The sequence below is a fragment of the Rhinoraja longicauda genome, chromosome 9 (assembly GCF_053455715.1).
Source record: "Rhinoraja longicauda isolate Sanriku21f chromosome 9, sRhiLon1.1, whole genome shotgun sequence".
Classification (NCBI taxonomy): domain Eukaryota; kingdom Metazoa; phylum Chordata; class Chondrichthyes; order Rajiformes; family Arhynchobatidae; genus Rhinoraja; species Rhinoraja longicauda.
In genome coordinates this window covers 55,187,192-55,209,705 of record NC_135961.1, presented here as the reverse complement: position 1 = coordinate 55,209,705, position 22,514 = coordinate 55,187,192, and the positions used below count along the sequence as shown (strand labels likewise).

General features: G+C 45.9%; 1 protein-coding gene across 1 annotated transcript in view; it reads right to left on the bottom strand.

Annotated features, from left to right (window-relative positions):
- Window positions 1-8,908: 8,908 nt before the first annotated feature.
- Window positions 8,909-22,514, bottom strand: part of LOC144596765 (metabotropic glutamate receptor 1-like) — a 175,572-nt gene continuing 161,966 nt past the window's right edge. The window contains exon 9 of the mRNA XM_078405527.1: window positions 8,909-16,799. Coding sequence (XP_078261653.1) covers window positions 15,989-16,799 — 811 coding nt within the window. The 3' untranslated portion in view covers window positions 8,909-15,988. The remainder of the gene's footprint in view (window positions 16,800-22,514) is intronic.

The window sequence follows — 22,514 nt, the reverse complement described above, 5'->3', positions numbered from 1 at the left end:
GCAAAGGGAAGGCCCCGCCACTTCCGCCCGGCCGCAAAGGGAAGGCCCCGCCCCCGGCCCCGCCCCCGCCCCCGCCCCCGCCCCCGCCCCCGGCCCCGCCCCCGCCCCCGGGCAGTAGCAGCAACAGCAGCAGCAACAGCAGCAGCAACGGCCGGCGCCGCCGCCTTGTACAGGCGCGCACTGGGTGGGAGCTGACAGGAGCGAATAAGGAAAGGATAGTGAGTGGTGGCGGAGAGGGACGTAATCAACCAGAACCAGGGACGTTTGAAAGGCAGGGGAGGTGGTGGTCGTAGCGATGGGGTGCAGTGGTGGCGAATGGAGGGTCGAGGGAGTGAGGTTTTAGTCGAGGGAGGGAGTGAGCGAGGTTGGGTTGAGGGAGCTGGAGGGTTGAGGGAGCTGGAGGGTTGAGGGAGCTGGAAGGTTGAGGGAGCGAGGTTGGGTTGAGGGAGTTAGGTTGGGTTGAGGGAGTTAGGTTGGGTTGAGGGAGTTAGGTTGGGTTGAGGGAGCTGGAAGGTTGAGGGAGCGAGGTTGGGTTGAGGGAGTTAGGTTGGGTTGAGGGAGCTGGAAGGTTGAGGGAGTTAGGTTGGGTTGAGGGAGTTAGGTTGGGTTGAGGGAGTTAGGTTGGGTTGAGGGAGCTGGAAGGTTGAGGGAGCTGGAAGGTTGAGGGAGTTAGGTTGGGTTGAGGGAGTTAGGTTGGGTTGAGGGAATGAGGTTGGGCTGAGGGAGCTGGAGGGTTGAAGAAGCGAGGTTTTAGTTGAGGGAGTAGCTGGAGGGATGAGCTAGAGGGTCGAGGGGGTGCGGTTGGGTTGAGGGAGTTAGGTTGGGTTGATGGAGTTAGGTTGGGTTGAGGGAGTTAGGTTGGGTTGAGGGAGTTAGGTTGGGTTGAAGGAGTGAGGTTGGGTTGAAGGAGTGAGGTTGAGTTGAGGCATGCGTTAGAGGGTCGGGCGAGGGAGTGAGCTGGAGGGTTGAGGGAGTGAGGTGGAGGGTTGAGGGGGTGAGCTGGAGGGTTGAGGGAGGGAGGTTGGGTTGAGGGAGTGAGCTGGAGAATTGAGGCATGCGCTAGAGGGTCGAGCGAGGGAGTGAGCTGGAGGGTTGAGGGAGTGAGGTGGAGGGTTGAGGGAGGGAGGTTGGGTTGAGGGAGTGAGCTGGAGGGTTGAGGGAGAGCTGGAGGGTTGAGGGAGGTTGGGTTGAGGGTGAGCTGGAGGGTTGAGGGAGGTTGGGTTGAGGGAGTGAGGTTGGATTGAGGGAGTGAGTTGGAGGGTTGAGGGAGTGCTCTCCAAAATGGGCTTTGGGGAGGGAATCAGGAAGTGGATACAACTGCTCTACTCCGATATCTGTAGTGCAGTCCAAATTAATGGGTGGGAATCAGACAGCTTCCCCGTCAGGTCTGGAGTCAGGCAGGGTTGCCATCTAACATAACATAACATAACAACACTTTATTGTCACTCGGCACAACACCGAGCGAAATTTCAGCAGTCACACAAAATACAGCAAAAAAGAAAAGAACACAGGACACCCGACCCCAACACAAACATCCATCACAGTGACTCCAAACACCCCCTCACTGTGATGGAGGCAACAAAACTTCCCCTCTCTTCCCCCCGCACCCACGGACAGGCAGCTCGACCCCTACCGAGGCAAACGACACGCACAGCCCCCGCAAGGGGATGGAAGGCCCCCCGGCCGAGCCGCCCCGGGCACCGAAACGTCCCGCGGCCACACCGGGCGATGTTAAGTCCAACGGCCGAGCCGCACCGGGCACTGAAACGTCCCGCGGCCGAACAGCGCTGACGATGTTAAGTCCAGCGGCCAAGCCGCACCGGGCACTGAAACGTCCCGCGGCCACACCGGGCGATGTTAAGTCCAGCGGCCAAGCCGCACCGGGCACTGAAACGTCCCGCGGCCGAGCCGCACCGGGCACTGAAACGTCCCGCAGCCGAGCTGCGCCGGCAATGTTAAGGCCCGCAGCCGAGCCGCACCGGGCACTGAAACGTCCCGCAGCCGAGCTGCGCCGGCAATGTTAAGGCCCGCAGCCGAGCCGCGCCCCGGGGAAGAGACCTAATAAAATAAAGGTTTCCCCCCGCCCCACCCCCCCACCCCACCCCACACCCCCACCACACACCCCCACCACACATACACAGCCAAAAACAGAAATAAAAACCATCCCAACACCGACACAAACAAAAAAAAAGAAAAAAAGACAACAGACTGCCAGAGAGCCGCAGCCGTTAGGCGCAGCCAACTCCTCCCCTGTCTTGTTCGTCTGTTGCATTGAACCCTTTGCCGAATCCATCAGGAAGGATGCGAGCATAAGAGGAGTGACATTGCCAGGCAGTGGGGGCACTCAGGTCAAGGCCTCCCTGTACATGGACGATGTCGCCATCTTCTGCTCGGATCCAGGGTCGGTCCGCAGACTGATCAGCGTCTGCGGCCAGTTTGAGTTGGCCACGGGGGCCAGGGTAAACCGCAGGAAGAGCGAGGCCATGTTCTTTGGCAACTGGCCTGACCGATCTTCCATCCCCTTCACCAACAAGCCTGACTTCCTGAAGGTGCTGGGGATCTGGTTCGGGAAGGCTGAGGCATGTAACAAGAATTGGCTGGAGCGGATAGCCAAGGTGGGGAAGAAGCTGGAGCTGTGGAAGCAGCGCTCTCTCTCCATCACGGGGAAAAACCTGGTCATCAGGTGTGAGGTGCTCTCGGGGCTGCTGTACTTGGCGCAAGTGTGGCCCGTACCTCCCTCCTACGCCAAGGGGATCAACCGGGCCGTCTTCCGCTTCATCTGGGGGTCGGCGATGGACCGGGTGCGACGAGCCACAATGCACAAGTCGGCAGACTACGGGGGTAAAAGCGTGCCCACCTCTTCACAGAGTGTGGATTTGCCAAGAGAGTCTGGAGAGGTCTGCAGGGGTCCCTGTCACGATTCATTCCGAGCAGCTCCGTCACAGAGGACTCTGTGCTCGACGGACTGTTCCCAGGGACGCATTCCGAGACTGACATCGAGTGCTGCTGGAAGGTCATCAACTCGGTGAAAGACGCTCTTTGGTCTACCCGATCCTTGTTGACCTCCCAGCAGAGCGAGCTGTCCGTCAAGGAATGCTGCCGACTGGCCCACTGCAGACTGCAGGAGTACGTGCTGAGGGATGCACTGAAGCTTGGTGCAGCCAACGCCAAGGCCCTGTGGGGGAGGACCACAGTCTAGGGTCCTTCCGCTGCTGGACATGGGGGGCAGGGTGTGGTGGAGAGAGACGCCCCTCCAAATAAGAGATACTGGGTAAATGTCTAAATGTAAGTAAATGTCTAAGGGAATGTCTGTATCAAATGTAACCTCCGGAAATGTCGGATGGGCTTGTTTAAAAATATCTTTTGTGAATGATATTTATTATTTGAATAAAGTATTTTTTGATAAAAAAATAAAAAAATAAAATAAAATTGATCCTGTAACTAGGCGTCGCCCTCATCCTGATGGCCACCTTCGTGTGTGGCTGCATCAGGCGGAGCGTAGAGCCAAGGCACGTGGGCACCAAGTGCCACTACCTGCTGAGGTTCTACCTGTCCCCGGTGTTGCGAAGGATGGGACTGGCGCAGATGCCACGCAATGTGCCAGTCAGCTGGACATTGCCGCACCATCTGTCGTTCGTGGAAAGGTTCTTCCGGACCAACATCTTTGACCACAAGTCCATCGGGCAGTGGTCAGCACGGAACGTCCTGCAGGCACTGCAGGGTAATGTCTCCATGGATCCTGTGGCGTGGTTCCCAGAGTAGACCGCCCAGCTTGTCTGGCAAAATGCCTCATCGCCAGAACTCACCAACAAGCACCAAGACCTGGCTTGGCTGGCGGTGAGGGGAGCCCTCCCAGTCAGATCCTTCCTGCACCGCCGGAACCTCACTACCAGCGCACGCTGCCCTCGGGACGGCTGCTACGGAGAGGAGACGGTGGCCCACCTCTTCACAGAGTGGATTTGCCAAGAGAGTCTGGAGAGGTCTGCAGCGGTCCCTGTCACGATTCATTCCGAGCAGCTCCGTCACAGAGGACTCTGTGCTCGACGGACTGTTCCCAGGGACGCATTCCGAGACTGACATCGAGTGCTGCTGGAAGGTCATCAACTCGGTGAAAGACGCTCTTTGGTCTACCCGATCCTTGTTGACCTCCCAGCGGAGCGAGCTGTCCGTCAAGGAATGCTGCCGACTGGCCCACTGCAGACTGCAGGAGTACGTGCTGAGGGATGCACTGAAGCTTGGTGCAGCCAACGCCAAGGCCCTGTGGGGGAGGACCACAGTCTAGGGTCCTTCCATTGCTGGACATGGGGGGCAGGGTGTGGTGGAGAGAGACGCCCCTCCAAATAAGAGATACTGGGTAAATGTCTAAATGTAAGTAAATGTCTAAGGGAATGTCTGTATCAAATGTAACCTCCGGAAATGTCGGATGGGCTTGTTTAAAAATATGTTTTGTGAATGATATTTATTATTTGAATAAAGTATTTTTTGATTTTAAAAAAATTGATCCTGTAACTAGGCGTCGCCCTCATCCTGATGGCCACCTTCGTGTGTGGCTGCATCAGGCGGAGCGTAGAGCCAAGGCACGTGGGCACCAAGTGCCACTACCTGCTGAGGTTCTACCTGTCCCCGATGTTGCGAAGGATGGGCCTGGCGCAGATGCCACGCAATGTGCCAGTCAGCTGGACATTGCTGCACCATCTGTCGTTCGTGGAAAGGTTCTTCCGGACCAACATCTTTGACCACAAGTCCATCGGGCAGTGGTCAGCACGGAACGTCCTGCAGGCACTGCAGGGTAATGTCTCCATGGATCCTGTGGCGTGGTTCCCAGAGTAGACCGCCCAGCTTGTCTGGCAAAATGCCTCATCGCCAGAACTCACCAACAAGCACCAAGACCTGGCTTGGCTGGCGGTGAGGGGAGCCCTCCCAGTCAGATCCTTCCTGCACCGCCGGAACCTCACTACCAGCGCACGCTGCCCTCGGGACGGCTGCTACGGAGAGGAGACGGTGGCCCACCTCTTCACAGAGTGGATTTGCCAAGAGAGTCTGGAGAGGTCTGCAGCGGTCCCTGTCACGATTCATTCCGAGCAGCTCCGTCACAGAGGACTCTGTGCTCGACGGACTGTTCCCAGGGACGCATTCCGAGACTGACATCGAGTGCTGCTGGAAGGTCATCAACTCGGTGAAAGACGCTCTTTGGTCTACCCGATCCTTGTTGACCTCCCAGCGGAGCGAGCTGTCCGTCAAGGAATGCTGCCGACTGGCCCACTGCAGACTGCAGGAGTACGTGCTGAGGGATGCACTGAAGCTTGGTGCAGCCAACGCCAAGGCCCTGTGGGGGAGGACCACAGTCTAGGGTCCTTCCATTGCTGGACATGGGGGGCAGGGTGTGGTGGAGAGAGACGCCCCTCCAAATAAGAGATACTGGGTAAATGTCTAAATGTAAGTAAATGTCTAAGGGAATGTCTGTATCAAATGTAACCTCCGGAAATGTCGGATGGGCTTGTTTAAAAATATGTTTTGTGAATGATATTTATTATTTGAATAAAGTATTTTTTGATTTAAAAAAAATTGATCCTGTAACTAGGCGTCGCCCTCATCCTGATGGCCACCTTCGTGTGTGGCTGCATCAGGCGGAGCGTAGAGCCAAGGCACGTGGGCACCAAGTGCCACTACCTGCTGAGGTTCTACCTGTCCCCGATGTTGCGAAGGATGGGCCTGGCGCAGATGCCACGCAATGTGCCAGTCAGCTGGACATTGCCGCACCATCTGTCGTTCGTGGAAAGGTTCTTCCGGACCAACACCTTTGACCACAAGTCCATCGGGCAATGGTCAGCACGGAACGTCCTGCAGGCACTGCAGGGGAATGACTCCATGGATCCTGTGGCGTGGTTCTGACTGCCCAGCTGGTCTGGCAAAATGCCTCATCGCCAGAACTCACCAACAAGCACCAAGACCTGGCTTGGCTGGCGGTGAGGGGAGCCCTCCCAGTCAGATCCTTCCTGCACCGCCGGAAGCTCACTACCGACGCACGCTGCCTTCAGGACGGCTGCTATGGAGAGGAGATGGTTGCCCACCTCTTCACAGAGTGTAGATTTGCAAAGAGAGTCTGGAGAGGTCTGCAGGGGTCCCTGTCACGATTCATTCCGAGCAGCTCCGTCACAGATGACTCTGTGATCTACGGACTGTTCCTAGGGACGCATTCGGAGACTGACATCGAGTGCTACTGGAAGGTCATCAACTCGGTGAAAGACGCTTTTTGGTCTGCCCGGGCTTTGTTGGCCTCCCGGCGGAGCGAGCTGTCCGTCGGGGAATGTTGCCGACTGGCCCGCTGCAGACTGCAGGAGTACGTGCTGAGGGACGCACTGAAGCTTGGTGCAGCCAACGCCAAGGACCTGTGGGGGAGGACCACAGTCTAGGGTCCTTCCGCTGCTGGACACGGGGGGCAGGGTGTGGTGGAGAGAGACGCCCCTCCAAATAAGGGATACTGTGTAAAGGTGTGTAAATGTAAGTAAATGTCTGTAAATTTGGAAGTAAATGCCTGTATCGAATGTGTAACCTCCGGAAATGTCGGATGGGTTTGTTAAAAAAGAAGATGTTTTGTAAGCGATATTTATTACTTGAATAAAGTATTTTTTGATATAAAAAAAATAAAAAAATAAATCCTGTAACTAGTGGTGCTATGGGGTACAGCAGTTTTGGCTTCTGCCTCACAATTTTCGGCATCTGGTTTTGATTCTGATCTTAAATGCTATCTGTCTGGAGATTGCACATTCTCCCTGTGACAGCGTGATTTTCCATTGAGTGCTACATGTCACATGCCATCGCCATGTGCCATTGTTGTACTACCCACATGCCATTGTTGTACTAGTAGGTTAATTGGCTACGGTAAATTAATCCTACTGTAAGTATGTGGCAAAAGAATCACATGGCAGTTGACGGTTATGTGTAAGAGAAACAAAGTTGCAGGGTTACAGGGAAATAAGTAGAGGAAATATGACTTGGAATTTCTCTGAGATCTGGCACAGACTCCACAGGCTTAATGGCGGCTGTTTGTAAAGCAAACCTCTGCTACCCCCCTCCCTCCCAAACCCAGATCTTTCCCCCCCCCCCCCCCCCCATATGTCCCACCCAAGCCCCTCCCCCATTGTTTATCTCACCCTAAACCCCAATGTCCATCTCACCCCAACCCCCGTCTATCTCGGCTCACTCCCTCAACCCTCCAGCTCACTCCTTCAACCCAACCTCCCTCAATACTCCAGCTCACTCCCTCAACCCAACCTCCCTCAACCCTCCAGCTCACTCCCTCAACCCAACCTCCCTCAACCCTCCAGCTCACTCCCTCAACACTCCACCTCACTCCCTCAACCCAACCTCCCTCCCTCAACACTCCAGCTCACTCCCTCAACCCTCCACCTCACTCCCTCAACCCAACCTCACTCCCTCAACCCTCCAGCTCACTCCCTCCCTCGACCCATCCAGCGCATGCCTCAACTCAACCTCACTCCTTCAACCCAACCTAACTCCCTCAACATGTTAAAGGCAGATAACATGTTCCCAATGTTGGGGGAGTCCAGAACAAGGGGCCACAGTTTGAGAATAAGGGGTAGGCCATTTAGAACGGAGATGAGGAAGAACTTTTTCAGTCAGAGGGTGGTGAAGGTGTGGAATTCTCTGCCTCAGAAGGCAGTGGAGGCCAGTTCGTTGGATGCTTTCAAGAGAGAGCTGGATAGAGCTCTTAAGGATAGCGGAGTGAGGGGGTATGGGGAGAAGGCAGGAACGGGGTACTGATTGATAGTGATCAGCCATGATCGCATTGAATGGCGGTGCTGGCTCGAAGGGCTGAATGGCCTACTCCTGCACCTATTGTCTATTGTAACCCAAACTCACTCCCTCAACCCTCCAGCTCACTCCCTCTTGATATTTTGCTAAGAGCACTTTTAACCTTCAACCAATATTCTTATCTGAACATTAATATATTGAAAGGTACAAGACAAGTATTTCATACCTCTTTATCTAATTACAGTTAAAAGTTATATATTTTTCCTGAAGTTCTCAGTCTCAGGTGAAGCTGTGACTAATCCAAACCAGATGCGAACAACTAGATTCAAAACCGGTGGTTTTGCCAGAAACCTAGTAAACATCTTGCAGTGTATAGAACCTTTTATGAAGTAAAATGTCCCACAACATTTAATAAGACATTTGCAATTACCAGGGCCGGTAACTAAAAACTTGGTGAATAGGGTAGATTTTAAGGAGCACCTCAAATTATAGCAGAGAGTAACTTTCAGGGCGGCACACTGGCGCAGCTGTAGAGTTGTTGCCTTACAGCGCCAGAGACTCTACTTCCATCCTGACTACGGGTACTGTCTGTACAGAGTTTTGTACATTCTCCCTGTGACCGCGTGGGTTTTCTGAAGGTTTAATCCCACACTCCTCAGACCTACAGGTTTGTAGGTTAATTGGCTTCGGTAAAATTGTAAATTGTCCCTAGTGTGTAGGATAGTGTTAGTGTGCGGGAATCGCTGATTGGCGCAGCCTTGTTGAGCCGAAGGGCCTGTTTCTGTGCGAAATCTCTAAAGTCTAAAGTAAAGAAAAAATTGTAAAGGATAAAGTTTGGACATTTGTCAGTGGAGGAAGAATAACATAAAATGGTGCTTAGAGAGCAGAAATGCAGCAACACCAACCTCTCAAAAGATGGCATGGCTAATAGTGGGAGTGTCATGCAGTGATTTTGATGTAAGACTCAGAGTTTTTAAAGTTGAGGCATTGTTAGACCCAATGTTGGTCTATAAGCACAGGGTACAGTGGAATATAAGAAATTTGATTTAAAATTAAATATCGATAAAGTAATTTATTATGAAATAGCATATTTCAAACAAAAATGTTGGAAAGAGGATTTGTGCAATAGAAAATATCTTACCACAGTGAATGGAACTTCTTTTATTACCATTTGCTTTTGAATTATGTTATCTTGACTAAGCATTTTTTTCCTTACATTTGCCGTTTACAAGGTCATAAAAGTTGAATAGTAAATTCGCAATTAGATTTTTAAATTCATATATAGTTAACAGTGCACAACCAATTATTACTATCAATTCAACTTCTAACTTAGCTAAATTACATAATCGTTATTCTAAGGATTTAGGTACTACTTAACATTGAAAGCAACACTTGCCGTAATATTTATTTAAATGATTATTGTCCAGGTTAGGATGTGAGGCTATTTTCATGGAGTTGTTGCAAAAGTTCAAGGTTTTTCTTTTTCATGTGACGATCATACTGAAAAAGAAAGTGAACTGAACCCGTGGGACTGGGAATGTTCTAGTTTTTCATTTACATAGATATCTTTGCAGTCGGTTCATCTATCAGGAGATGACAGCCATTTAGTCATTTAAGTCCATTGGAATTAGTTGGCCTAGATTTCAAATGCTTCCTTGCTTTGTGTCGAGGACACCATGTGGAAAACACAGGCAAAGGAGTGCTGTATTGATTTATGTCGGGTTACTCGCAAAACCAGTCATCCTGTGTGCAGGCATTATAACAAATAGTGCAGTCAAGACAGAACTAAATTGGTCTTGAATATCTCACTACCAGATTGATTGCTTTATCATCAGCAAAATTCATGTTGCTTTGTTCCTTGATTTGTCCTTGTATTTCAGACATATGACTAATTTTAATGAGACAGTAAACAAAATATTACTTGAAGCTGGCACAAATTACTGATCATTAAGCTTTTATGAATTTGGGCTGAGATAAACCAGAAAATAAACTTGATGCATCGCTCTCCTTAGATCAAGCATCTTAACTGTTTTACTACTGTTCCCAAACCCTCGATAATCGAGAGTTGTTTCAGTGCGGATTTCAGTTATTCATTAATGAGATCGGGACACCACTGGCATTAATTACCCTTGAGAAAGTGGTGAAAGGCGCTCTTTTGAATGATCGTTGTGCTTGTGATGTAGACCTTCCAGCAATGCTGATGAATGGGGAAATTCCAGGGTTTTGATTCAGTGTTGACAAAAGAAAAAAACAGACATCAAGATCTTGGAGAGGAGCCTGGAGATGAAGGTCCTACTGCATTTCTGCCACCTTTGATCTCCCAACTGGTAGAGGTCATGGGTTTATCATTGTCAAAGCTGTTGATCAGCACAGTGCAGCATCCGGCTAACTCTGTGAAGCTGATCCAAAGAGGATCATTGAATAATTTGAAGAAATCATTAAACATTTAAGGGCCAATTTTTCAACGTTTAGTTACTGTAACATTTGTCCCCTGGCCATCATTGTAGTTCATAAGGAATCTAGTTTCTAATAAGTTAATGTAGGTCATTTGTGAGTGTTGAGGCTTAGGTATTCGCAGTAATCATTGAGTTCAGAGACATTGGGGATGGTGTCGAAGGTCATAAAGGGACCTTTTTAAGATAAGGCGCTGTTGAAATATGAAGGTGGCAGGCAGTGAAATTGAGGTGTGGTTAGAGAATAATAACAGATGTGATGGAACAATTTGCTATCTAGCAAAATCAATAGTGTGGAGAGAGCAACTGAATCTCTTGGAAAAGAAGAGCTTGCAGAAGATGTTATTGGAGGGTGGTTGGGGCATGGTTGTGGTGATGGAAGCAGACTCAGAGAGGAATGGTGAACCTTGATGTTGGAAGTGTGAGGGAAGGAAGCAAATCTGCACAGACAGTTCAATTAATGCACCTTAGAAATAGAAGCCAATGAATCATTTGGTGAAACCATGGCTGGAAGTTTAAGATTCTCTGTACACCCATCAATATGGTTTCACTTGATTCTTTTTTGTCTTACAAAATCTAGTGATCTTTATCTTTAATGTATTGAGTGACTGAGCATTCATTCACAGCTATATTTATAGAGAGATGGACATTGGAAACAGGGCCTTCAGCCCACTGAGTCTTCGTACATATCACTGAGTTCCTCCAATTGTTTTCATTTTGTCCTCGAGTCTGTTTTGCCATTCCTTGAGATCATGGCTGATTCATGGCCTAACTTGACATAGCTGCCAAGCACTAAAATGAACTATTTGTAGAGAATACCCTAATTCCATGTTATAGCTTCTGGATAATATTTTGGGGCATTTTGCTTACAGTGTGGACTCCACTGAGTTTGACATTGATTTTGAGCAGCCTTATATATATGGGATCATGGGTTTATTGCAATTCTGTGACCATGGTAGGATGTGTAATTTCTTCATAAACTGTAGCGGGATTATCGGTTTGACCTCAGAAATGTGGAAACTTTCTTGAAAAGATGAACAGGAACAGAATTAGCAGTTACTTGGACAATTGTTGATTGATAAGGCAAATTATGATGGTATGTTTTGATGAGGTAACATATGGTTGGTGTAATATATATGGACTTCGAAATGGCATTTGCTAAAATGCAGCATGACAGGCTCATCATTAAGATTACTGGAGAAACTGCAGTTGTTTTCCAGAATGTTGAGAGGGGTTCTTATGGAAGTATCTAAAATCATGAACAGAGGAAATGGCGAGGAAAAGTTCCCACTGGTAAAAAGCATTCAAAGAAATATAATTGGCAAAAGTGGCAAGTAAGACAAAAGAAGTAACATTTTTGAGTAGCAAAGGTTTAAGGTCTGGAATGCACTGCTTGGGTGCGTTTTGGAGAGATATTTAATTGTGACGTTGAAAAGAGAAATTAATAGGTAATTGAGAGAAAACAGAATTGTGGGGTTATTGAGAAGAGGTGGGGGACTGTGATTCTTTGGATTACTCTTACACAGACTTGTTACAGACATCATGGACCACTTTATATTTATCTGTCTGAGGGGCACTCTTTTTATACAAAGGGTGGTATATGGAACGAGGTGCCAGAAGAGGTAGTTGAGGAAGGTACTATCACAATGTTTTATAAAGCATTTGGACAGGTACATGGATAGGGTAGGTTTAGAAGGATATGGGCCAAACACAGGCAGATAGAACTAGTGTAGGTGGGGTATGTTGGTCAACATGGGTAAGTTGGACCGAGGGGCCTGTTTCCATGTTATATGGCTCTGCTGTCTTTTTTCTGTTTGAAAGAAGCTCCAGCGTAATCATGGGGTAAAAGGAGGACTTGCATACCCACTTTCATGACATCCCAAAGCATTTTCTTCCATTAAAGTAATGTAGCTTAGGAAATGCAGTGGTCATCAAGCTCTAACAAGTATTAATGCAAGGTTCAACTATTCTCAGAAATGTTGATGGACAAATATTGACCAGTACCCCAGGGGGAGTCCCAATATGAACAGAGCCTTGAGATCTTTGGTGCATCTGAGAGAACATGGGGCCTTATGTTCATGTCGGTTGCATACTGTACGAGAATCATAGCCATGAATCCACAACATTCAGTCCAAGGCAACATTGCTTCTAATTGAATCAAAGCTATATTCTGTTGGATGTAAATATTCCTTTACATGGAAGATAGCAGTGCACCACATTTATATTGGCAAATTGTGAAATCGCCCCAGTAGCACAATGTTGTTCGGAGGACAAAAAGTCAGTTCTGAGATTTTAAATAGAGAAATATCACCCATAAATTGAGGAACATTGCAAATGCTATGGTCAGCATTTCGAAGTTCACACAGCAGAAATTTTTAAAAACATCTAGTTCTGGGCAAAATTCCTCAAATTTGTATTTTCAAGCTTTGAAATATTCTTACTCATGTGTTTTCCCTTTTTAAAAAGGTCCTTATAGAAAGTTTTACACAGAAATAATTCAGACCATCAGAAATCCTAATAACTAATGAAATAAGAAATATGTTGAACTGAATTGTCCTCCAAAATGCATTGACATAATTTACCTATGGGACAATTGTTCTTTGTGCCATTGAGCACATTACAGCAGAAGCATGGTACCTTTAATCACTTTAATAACTACTGTACATGGAAGATTGTTGCCATTTAACAACTTGTTCAAGATTCTGGGGAAATCACTAAAAAAGCACAGCTCGGAATGCAAAGATCTTCTTTGTTTACCCACAAGCTCATTTACTTAGTCTCTCTTTTGTATGGAAACTGTACAATTAAAAAAATGTGATTTAGCACTTGTACTGTAGCCAGATAATTGGAACTGGGATTATACTGCTGTTTAGTCGAGCGTCGCATGAAAAGCTTTTGTTGCATGCTACCCCGTCAGTGGAAAGACAATACATGATTACAATCAGGCTGTCCACTGTGTACTGATACATGATAAAGGGAATACGTTTAGTGCAAGATTAAGTCTTGCTGTGATAGTTTCTTCATGTTTTTGGAATGGATTGTTTGGAAGTATGTGCCTGATTGCCGCAGTCAAACATGGAGAAGCTCTTAACTTCCATTTGTTATTATGTGTCCACATCCATTTTGATTTGTCCGAGTGCCGTTTAGAGATAACAGTAGCCTAGGTAGGATATCAAAGTGAAGACTCTCTGGGTCAGGATTTTCACAAGGTAATAATTTACCTATTTACTTAGTGAATCAGTGCTGACTTGTTCATTTTTACTGTAAATTTATGCAACAATTGTGCATTTTCTACATCCTATACATGCCCATTATACATCACCACAAAATATTATCAACAATTATAACAATCACTTATATTTACATGACATGTGTGAAATAGTATAATGTTCTAAAGTGCTTCAAAGAAGCATTATCAAACTAAATTTGACATGAAGCCACGTAAGATATCAGAGCAGATATTGGTCAAAGTGCGACTTGGAGAGATAAAGAGGAGAAGGGGCTCAAGGAAGGAATTATAGAATTGAGCGCCCTGATAGTTGACCGAATAATAGCCAGTGCCAATGGTGAAGCAAATTAAAATCAGCCAGAGTTGGAAAAGTCTGAGGCTATTGTAGAGATCAGGATGAGGCCAGGGCCAGATTTGATAAAGGGAGAAAATGTTAGAATAAAGGTGTTGATGGACTGAAGGACAATGCAGGTCAGCAAGCATAGTGATGATTAGTGAATCCAATGGTGGAGGTTGGAACACGAGCAGTTCTGGATGACCTTTACATTTACAGAAGGTAGAAATGGGGTAGGTGATCAACAAGATGCTGGGATATTGGCTTTGAGTCATAACAAAATGGGGGATGCATAAGCAGTCAGAGGGCCCAGGCAGGGGAGCTGCAGAGGGCTAAGGGGATGGAAATAAGTAGCCTTCTGGTGTGGATATCTAGTTGAAAGCACAACATAAAGTTAAATATGACAGACCAAATGCATTCACTCTCAAGTGACTGCCGGATGGATGGTGTTGATATCTGGTCAATGACTAAGGAATATAGTTTGCAGTGAAGACCAAAGAAAATGGCTCCCAACTTCCTCATGTTCAATTGAAATAAATTTCTGCTAATCATGTCCTGGATATCTGAGAAGAGTGTTAGAATTTAGAGAAAGGAGGGACAATGATGAGTTGAGTCTGTATGGAAATTGATTTGTTGTTAAGTGTTGTTGACAAGAAGCGACAGGTGGGTGAGAATTAGGAAGGGGTAAAGTAGAGACCTTGGTGGAGAGCAGAGGTGATGGAAGTGAAGCCATTGCAGATGATTATCTGGCTTCTGCATTAGAACTAGGTGAGATTCATTCACCTGGAAGGCATGAATAGAGGATGGTGTGGCCAACTATGTCAAAAACTACAGATAAGTCAAAAAGGACAACCAACTGTAGTCCAAGCTTGCTGCAGTCCTGTAGGATTCGCAGAACACGTATACTTAGGAAAACAGTGCTGCAGATGCGTCAGTTTTACCATTTTTTCTGGTCATCCATACCAAGTTGACAATGGATTGATAGATCCCCCCACTGTTTTCCAGCTGAGTTCAAAATCAATTAAAAAAAAATATTAACCACCAGGTGTGACATCACTGGGTCGGTCTACTTTTCTCAGCCATTTTGAATTGTCCTTGAACTGAGTCCATTTTAGAGAGTGGCTTAGTGTCATCCACATTGATCTGGCTCTGGAGTCATGTATGGACCATACAGGGCATGGCTGGAAGTTCCTTCCCTACTGAGTATTTCAACCCATGTCAACTTCTTGTGGCATTTCTCATGATTGGAAGAAATAAAATGCCCCTCAATCTTGTGACAGATGAAGAGCTCAGGGACCCAATATCTGGTGAAAACACATCCTTTTGTAACGGTGTTTAAGGTCTCCACCTTGGCTCATAGCGAAGTGTCGATTGCACAACAAACAAAGTTGTTCACTCATAAAATAAAATTAGTTTAAAGAGCAGAAGACACAAACTGCAGCAACTTCTCAAAATAAAGGTAGAATAATTTCCCCATGCCAATAGTAGTGAAGGATTGCTTCATGTACATTATGTGCTCATCCACTTGCAAAATAGGTCACAAAGCCTGAGTAACAGGGAAAATACCCAATTATTTTCACTCCATTGCCATTGGATGTAGCCTATTTTCAATCATAACCAGTAACACCACCATCCTCTGGCGAAAGTAAGACAGCTGACATCCCCTTTGCATTGGGACCTGCTGATCTCAATGGGTTAAAAAGCAAAATAAAACCCGAAGGTTTTAATTGAATTGTTATCGAAGATTTGATCTTCAGTTTTGCTCTATACATATATGTTGCAGTCCTTGCTTCCCAATTAACAAACAAGATGCAAAATAACTGGCATTTACCTGACGGGTGGTTTAATGGGTTGCAACAGTGAAAAGATCACTGTCCAATAATTATAATCTAACAACTATGCTACATGAGAAAAAGATATGCAATAAAATAGGCCTTTTTAAAAAATCATCTACACAATAATACTTTGGAAATTATTGTTCAGAGTTGTGCAGAATGTAGACATTTCCCGGACCCTGCAGGGGAGCCCTACCCACAGAATTACAGGTAACCATTGGAATGACACATGCTGGCTTTCTTCTCTATTTTCATGACTTGCACTGTGGCACAAGGTAACCCCTTCCTTATCCCCCAACCCCTGGCTATGTTACATTGAAATTCTTGGCAACGTTGACTCTGGGCCACAGGAGTTAAGCCTTCACAGAGTGGAGGAAGTTTGTTTGTAGTCTCTCAGAATGACTGAAGCGTAGGTTACATTCGGTGGGGTGCACAGCACTGATTCGGAGATGGGCGAGCTGGGAACAGAGCTGCCGGATGCCACTGAATCTCTGAAGGGAGAGGGTGGTGTGAGTGCCGGAGAGTCCTCCAGGGTAAGTCTGTTGGGGGTGGGCGGCGCATCCTGGATCTCGGTGCTGTCGTACATGAAGTCACCTATGAGGTCGAACGTTTCGCATTCCTCTTCCACGGGTGAGATGGGTTGAGGGCTGAAGGTTGTCATCTGCAGTGGGAGCACATCCTGATTAAGCTGGTACAGCGGATTCATCCCGTTACCTGACACTGGCAGAGCAAGCATTGAATTAAGGTCAATCATGTTGGGTTTAAATGTATTGCCCACTCCGTGAAATTGATCCATGACCGACCGCTGAGAGGAAACACCTTTTTGCATGTGATCAGAAATGAAATAATCAGAGTCTTCCAATTCTTTAAGCTGCGTGATAGACATTGCTCGTCTCTCTAACAATGTGTCTGGACTATTAGGAATGTCAGGCCTCAAAGGATCATTTTCATCCTCTTCCTCGACATTGAAAAGGCCTTTTGTGCTGACGTCAGAGAAGTTGAGGGTTTTGATCTGATTCTGATACGGTTTGGTCAGGGGTTTGATAACAGCGGTCTGATTAGAGGCACCGTCATTGCTCTTCACGTGGACGGAGAGTCTCTGCCACATGTGCTGTCCCTTCACTGGCCGTCCTGTCCCTGGTTCAGACCACGACACAGACTTCCCATTGGAACTGAGGAAAAATGTAAATACCCAGTTAAAACTTTTTTTGCAGCGAAACCTCTTTTGATTTCAGCTTGGCATTTCAATTGCCATCCTTATAAATTTTCAAAATGGATTGCTATTGCTTTAGGAGGGAAAAAAAAACATATTACGCGGAAGAACAATAAAGTACAGAGAGTCCCTGAACCAGGTCCATGATGATCTTGCATTGCAAGTCAGATTGTGACGCATGCGAAACACATTGTGCAAATAGTATTATTTCACTGTGTGCTGTTATTAGGCAAAAGGCCCAATACCTTCACAGAAACAATTCCCTGGTGCCACTATTAAAGCAATAATATGGAATTTGGCTCCATATCTCTGTCAGTTTATTAAGACTGGAGTAAGATATTATAAATGAATCTTATTAGATAGAATAAATAATTTGTTCAGTAGAAGTTGTCTTCAAGCTCTAAATTTCAAGTCAATAAGATTATTGGAAATAAATTAAGGAAATTTATTTCCAATAATCTTATTGACTTGAAATTTATAATTGTAATGACAGTGAAATTATTAGCTGTGAGTATTCAATGTAAAATTGTCACCACTCTTTCATGATTCAACATATGCAATTAAGTGTAGAAATTCAGGTATTATTGTCAGTGACACTGTGCTCCTGCACAAGCAGCCCTGGTGCAACCTTTGCAGATATTATTAGAATTTTATCGATGTGAGTGTTGCTCTATGTGCTCAGCCTTTTTGAATAGGGTCTTAAACAGGCATACAAAGACATATTTACTGCTGAGCGACATGGCACCAAGAGACTGATTTTATGTATGGATTGTCATCTGAACATATGAATTAGGAGCAGGAAAAGGCTACTGAATCTGCTCCATCATTCAATAAGATCACAACTGATCTGAATTTAACTTCAACTCCACAAGGCCGAATATAATGTGGTAATTTTTCACCACTTGTGTATCAAGTGTATATTTACCTCTGCCTGAAAAATATTGAAAGACTCTGCTTCCACCAGCTTTTTGGAAAGAGACTAGACCAAGTGGACCCGTTGGGCCCAAACCTCCCCAGCATTGGTGCAGCACCCTCTCCTCCCCCTCCCCTCTCCCCCTCCCCTCTCTCCCTCCCCTCTCCCCCTCCCCTCTCCCCCTCCCCTCTCCCCCTCCCCTCTCCCTCCCCTCTCCCCCTCCCCTCTCCCTCTCCCCTCCCTCTCCCCCTCCCTCCCCACTCCCTCCCCTTCCCCTCCACTCCATCCCGCTCAACCCCACATCCTCCCTCATCCCTCCCTCGCTCCCTCCCCCCTCCCTCCCTAGGAGATAAATTTAAACATTAAAATGTGAATAACTTTAAAAATATAACACCGATTTCAATGAAACTTCTTCCATTAGCACCAAAGGGACGACGGTGAATAAGGTGGGCCTAAAGGGCCTAAAATTGTTGTGCTATTGTATGTTGTTTTGGCTGTAGTTCAGCAACAAACAAACAAACAAACGAGAGTTTTAGTATATAGATTTCTGAAAACTTCTGATCTCCAAGAGGAAAAAATTAATCTCATCTTCAGGTTAAAAGTGAATCCTTATTTTAAACAGTGAACCCCTCCTTCTAGATTCTCCAACAGAGAACACATCCTCTCCACATTTATCTTGTCTTGCATAATATTCTTTTGTTTCAAATTAATGAAAAATATTCTGTCAACAATTTTTAATCTTTCAGCATCTACCCCAGTTTCATGTGCATGTTTCTGTAAAATGTCTGAAAAGATTAAACTAAATGAGTGTTCTTTTACAGGGTCTTGTGTGGACGATGAAAACTCTCTAATCTTACTGGACATTCATTCTGTGTAGGGAGGAACTGCAGATATTGGTATAAACCGAAGACAGTCACCAAAAGCTGGAGTAACTCAGCGGGCGAGGCAGCATTGCTGGAGAAAAGGAATAGGTGATATTTTGGGTCGAGTCCCTTCTTCAGACTGAGAATCGGGGGAAAGGGGAATGAGAAATACAGATGGTACTTAGGACAAATGGATGGAAGTTATAACGAAAGCAACGATAATCAAGGAAACGTGGAGCCCACAACGGTCCATTGTTGGCTGTGGGATAGATGATAATTAATACAGACAGTAATACTCAACAGAATGATAAGAAGACTAATATGATGACGGGGGGGGGGGGGGGGGGGGGGGGGGGGGGGGGGGGGAGGGTGGGTGGAGAGAGAGGTGATGCAAGCATTATATGAAGGTAGAGAAATCAATATTTGTACCGCTGGGTTGTAAACTGCCCAAGCGAAATAGGAGGCGCTGAGCTGTTTGATGGCATAACTGTTGCCAAAGTTAGGGCCATTACAGACCCTGTAAAACCTTTTTTGACAAATCAGATGAGGGATAGACAATAGACAATAGGTGCAGGAGGAGGCCATTCGGCCCTTCGAGCCAGCACCGTCATTCAATGTGATCATGGCTGATCATTCTCAATCAGTACCCCGTTCCTGCCTTCTCCCCATACCCCCTGACTCCGCTATCCTTAAGAGCTCTATCTTGCTCTCTCTTGAATGCATTCAGAGAATTGGCCTCCACTGCTTTCTGAGGCAGAGAATTCCACAGATTCACAACTCTCTGACTGAAAAAGTTTTTCCTCATCTCAGTTCTAAATGGCCTACCCCTTATTCTTAAACGGTGGCCCCTTGTTCTGGACTCCCCCAAAATTGGGAACATGTTTCCTGCCTCTAACGTGTCCAACCCCTTAATAATCTTATATGTTTCGATAAGATCTCCTCTCATCCTTCTAAATTCCAATGTATACAAGCCTAGTCGCTCCAGTCTTTCAAGATATGATAGTCCCGCCATTCCGGGAATTAACCTAGTAAACCTACGCTGCACGCCCTAAGCCAGTGTCTGACCATTAAATATGCACAGTAGGGGCTTTCATTGCTAACAGTTTTACTGCAGCTGGGAATTTTATCATTGAGCATAATGTAGTGCTCCTGAACAATTTACACTCACAATGGTCTTTGGAATAAACATTAACATTTTCCTTGAATCCTTCTCTTTTCAAGTGAAAATTTTCTGTTTCATTCAATTTTAGTTCTCATTCATGTAAAACAGTTTCTACTGAGGACTGGAAGACCGTATCAAAGAAAGCCATTCCTTGTTTGCAGTCACCTTTTCTTTGCCCCTCTCAACCACTCAATTCCATCTATTCTCCTTTGCACCCAACCAGTCAAATAGGAAGTTATATGCCCACTCGTTTTCCCAGCCATCGATCATGCTTACCATTCAACCTCCATCTACTTATTTATTATCATCTCTCCACAGTCAAATGTTGGTTCGTACAGCTATCCATTCAACAAAGATAGACACAAAAAGCTGGAGTAACTAGGCGGGTCAGGCAGCATCTCTGGAGAAAAGGAATACAGTGCCCTCCATAATGTTTGGGACAAAGACCCATCATTTATTTATTTGCCTTTGTACTCCACAATTTGAGATTTGTAATAGAAAAAAAAAATCACATGTGATTAAAGTGCACATTGTCAGATTTTAACAAAGGCCATTTCTATACATTTTAGTTTACCATGTAGAAATTGCAGCTGTGTTTATACATATGGCCCTCATTTCAGGGAACCATAATGTTTGGGAGACATGGCTTTACAGGTGTTTGTAATTGCTCAGGTGTGTTTAATTTCCTCCTTAATGCAGGTATAAGAGAGCTCTCAGCACCTCGTATTTCCTCCAGTCTTTCCATCACCTTTGGAAACGTTTATTGCTGATTATGAACATGAGGACCAAAGTTGTGTCACTGAAAGTCAAAGAAGCCATTATGTGAATGAGAAACAAGAATAAAATTGTGAGAGACATCAGCCAAACATTAGGCTTACCAAAATCAACTGTTTGGAACATCATTAAGGAGAAAGAGAGCATTGGTGAGCTTACTAATCGCAAAGTGGCTGGCTGGCTGGCTAAGGAAGACCTCTACAGCTGATGACAGAAGAATTCTCTCTATAATAAAGAAAAATCCCCAAACACCTGTCCGACAGATCAGAAACACTCTTCAGGAGTCAGGTGTGAATTTGTCAATGACCACTGTCCGCAGAAGACGTCATGAACAGAAATACAGAGACTACATTGCAAGATGCAACCCACTGGTTAGCCGCAAAAATAGGATGGCCAGGTTACAGTTTGCCAAGAAGTACTTAAAAGAGCAACCACAGTTCTGGAAAAAGATCTTGTGGACAGATGAGACGAAGATTAACTTATATCAGAGTGATGGCAAGAGCAAAGTATGGAGGAGAGAAGGAACTGCCCAAGATCCAAAGCATACCAACTCATCTGTGAAACACGGTGGTGGGGGTGTTATGGCCTGGGCATGTGTTGCTGCTGAAGGTACTGGCTCACTTATCTTCATTGATGATACAACTGCTGATGGTAGTAGCATAATGAATTTTGAAGTGTTTGGACACATCCTATCTGCTCAAGTTCAAACAAATGCCTCAAAACACATTGGCCGACGGTTATTTCTACAGCAAGACAATGATCCCAAACACTGCTAAAGCAACAAAGGAGTTTTTCAAAGCTCAAAAATGGTCAATTCTTGAGTGGCCAAGTCAATCACCTGATCTGAACCCAATTGAGCATGCCTTTTATATGCTGAAGAGAAAACTGAAGGGGACTAGCCCCCAAAACAAGCATAAGCTAAAGATGGCTGCAATCACCAGAGAACATCACCAGAGAAGACACCCAGCAACTGGTGATGTCCATGAATTGCAGACTTCAAGCAGTTATTGCAGGCAAAGGATATGCAACGAAATACTAAATGTGACTATTTTCATTTACATGACATTGCTGTGTCCCAAACATTATGGAGCCCTGAATTGGGGGGACTATGTATAAACACTACTGTAATTTCCACATGGTGAAACCATAATGTATAAAAATCTGACAATGTGCACCTTTTGTGTGATTTTTTTTCTATTACAAATCTCAAATTGTGGAGTACAGAGGCAAATAAATAAATGATGGGTCTTTGTCCCAAACATTACGGAGGGCACTGTAGGTGACGTTTCAGGTCAAGCCCTTTTTTTCAGACTGAGGAATAGGTGACGTTTCAGGTCGAGACCTTTTTTCTGACCGAAGAAGGGTCTCCACCCGAAATGTCACTTATTCCTTTTCTCCAGAGGTGCTGCCTGACCCACAGAGTTACTCCAGTTCTTTGTGTCCATCTTCGGTGTAAACTAGCGTCTGCAGTTCCTTCCTACACATCCTGGCTATTCAACAATTTTATTTCCTTGGCTCCTTTATATTCATTCTCCCATTGATTGTTTAGGCAGTCAGCAATTAGGACATACAACCAGCTAGAACACCAATTATGCCAGTTTATCGTGAATATGTTTCAGTTTCAATTTAGCTTATTATCATGTGTACCGAGGTACAGTGAAAAGCTTTTGGTGTGTGCTAATATATACATCTAGATATCCAATCATCTGGGCCATCAACAATAGACAATAGAGAATAGGTGCAGGAGGAGGCCTTTTGTCCCTTCGAGCCAGCACCGCCATTCAATGTGATCATGGCTGATCATTCTCAATCAGTACCCCGTTCCTGCCTTCTCCCCATACCCCGTGACTCCGCTATCCTTAAGAGCTTTATCTAGCTCTCTTGAATGCATTCAGAGAATTGGCCTCCACTGCCTTCTGAGGCAGAGAATTCCACAGATTCACAACTCTCTGACTGAAAAAG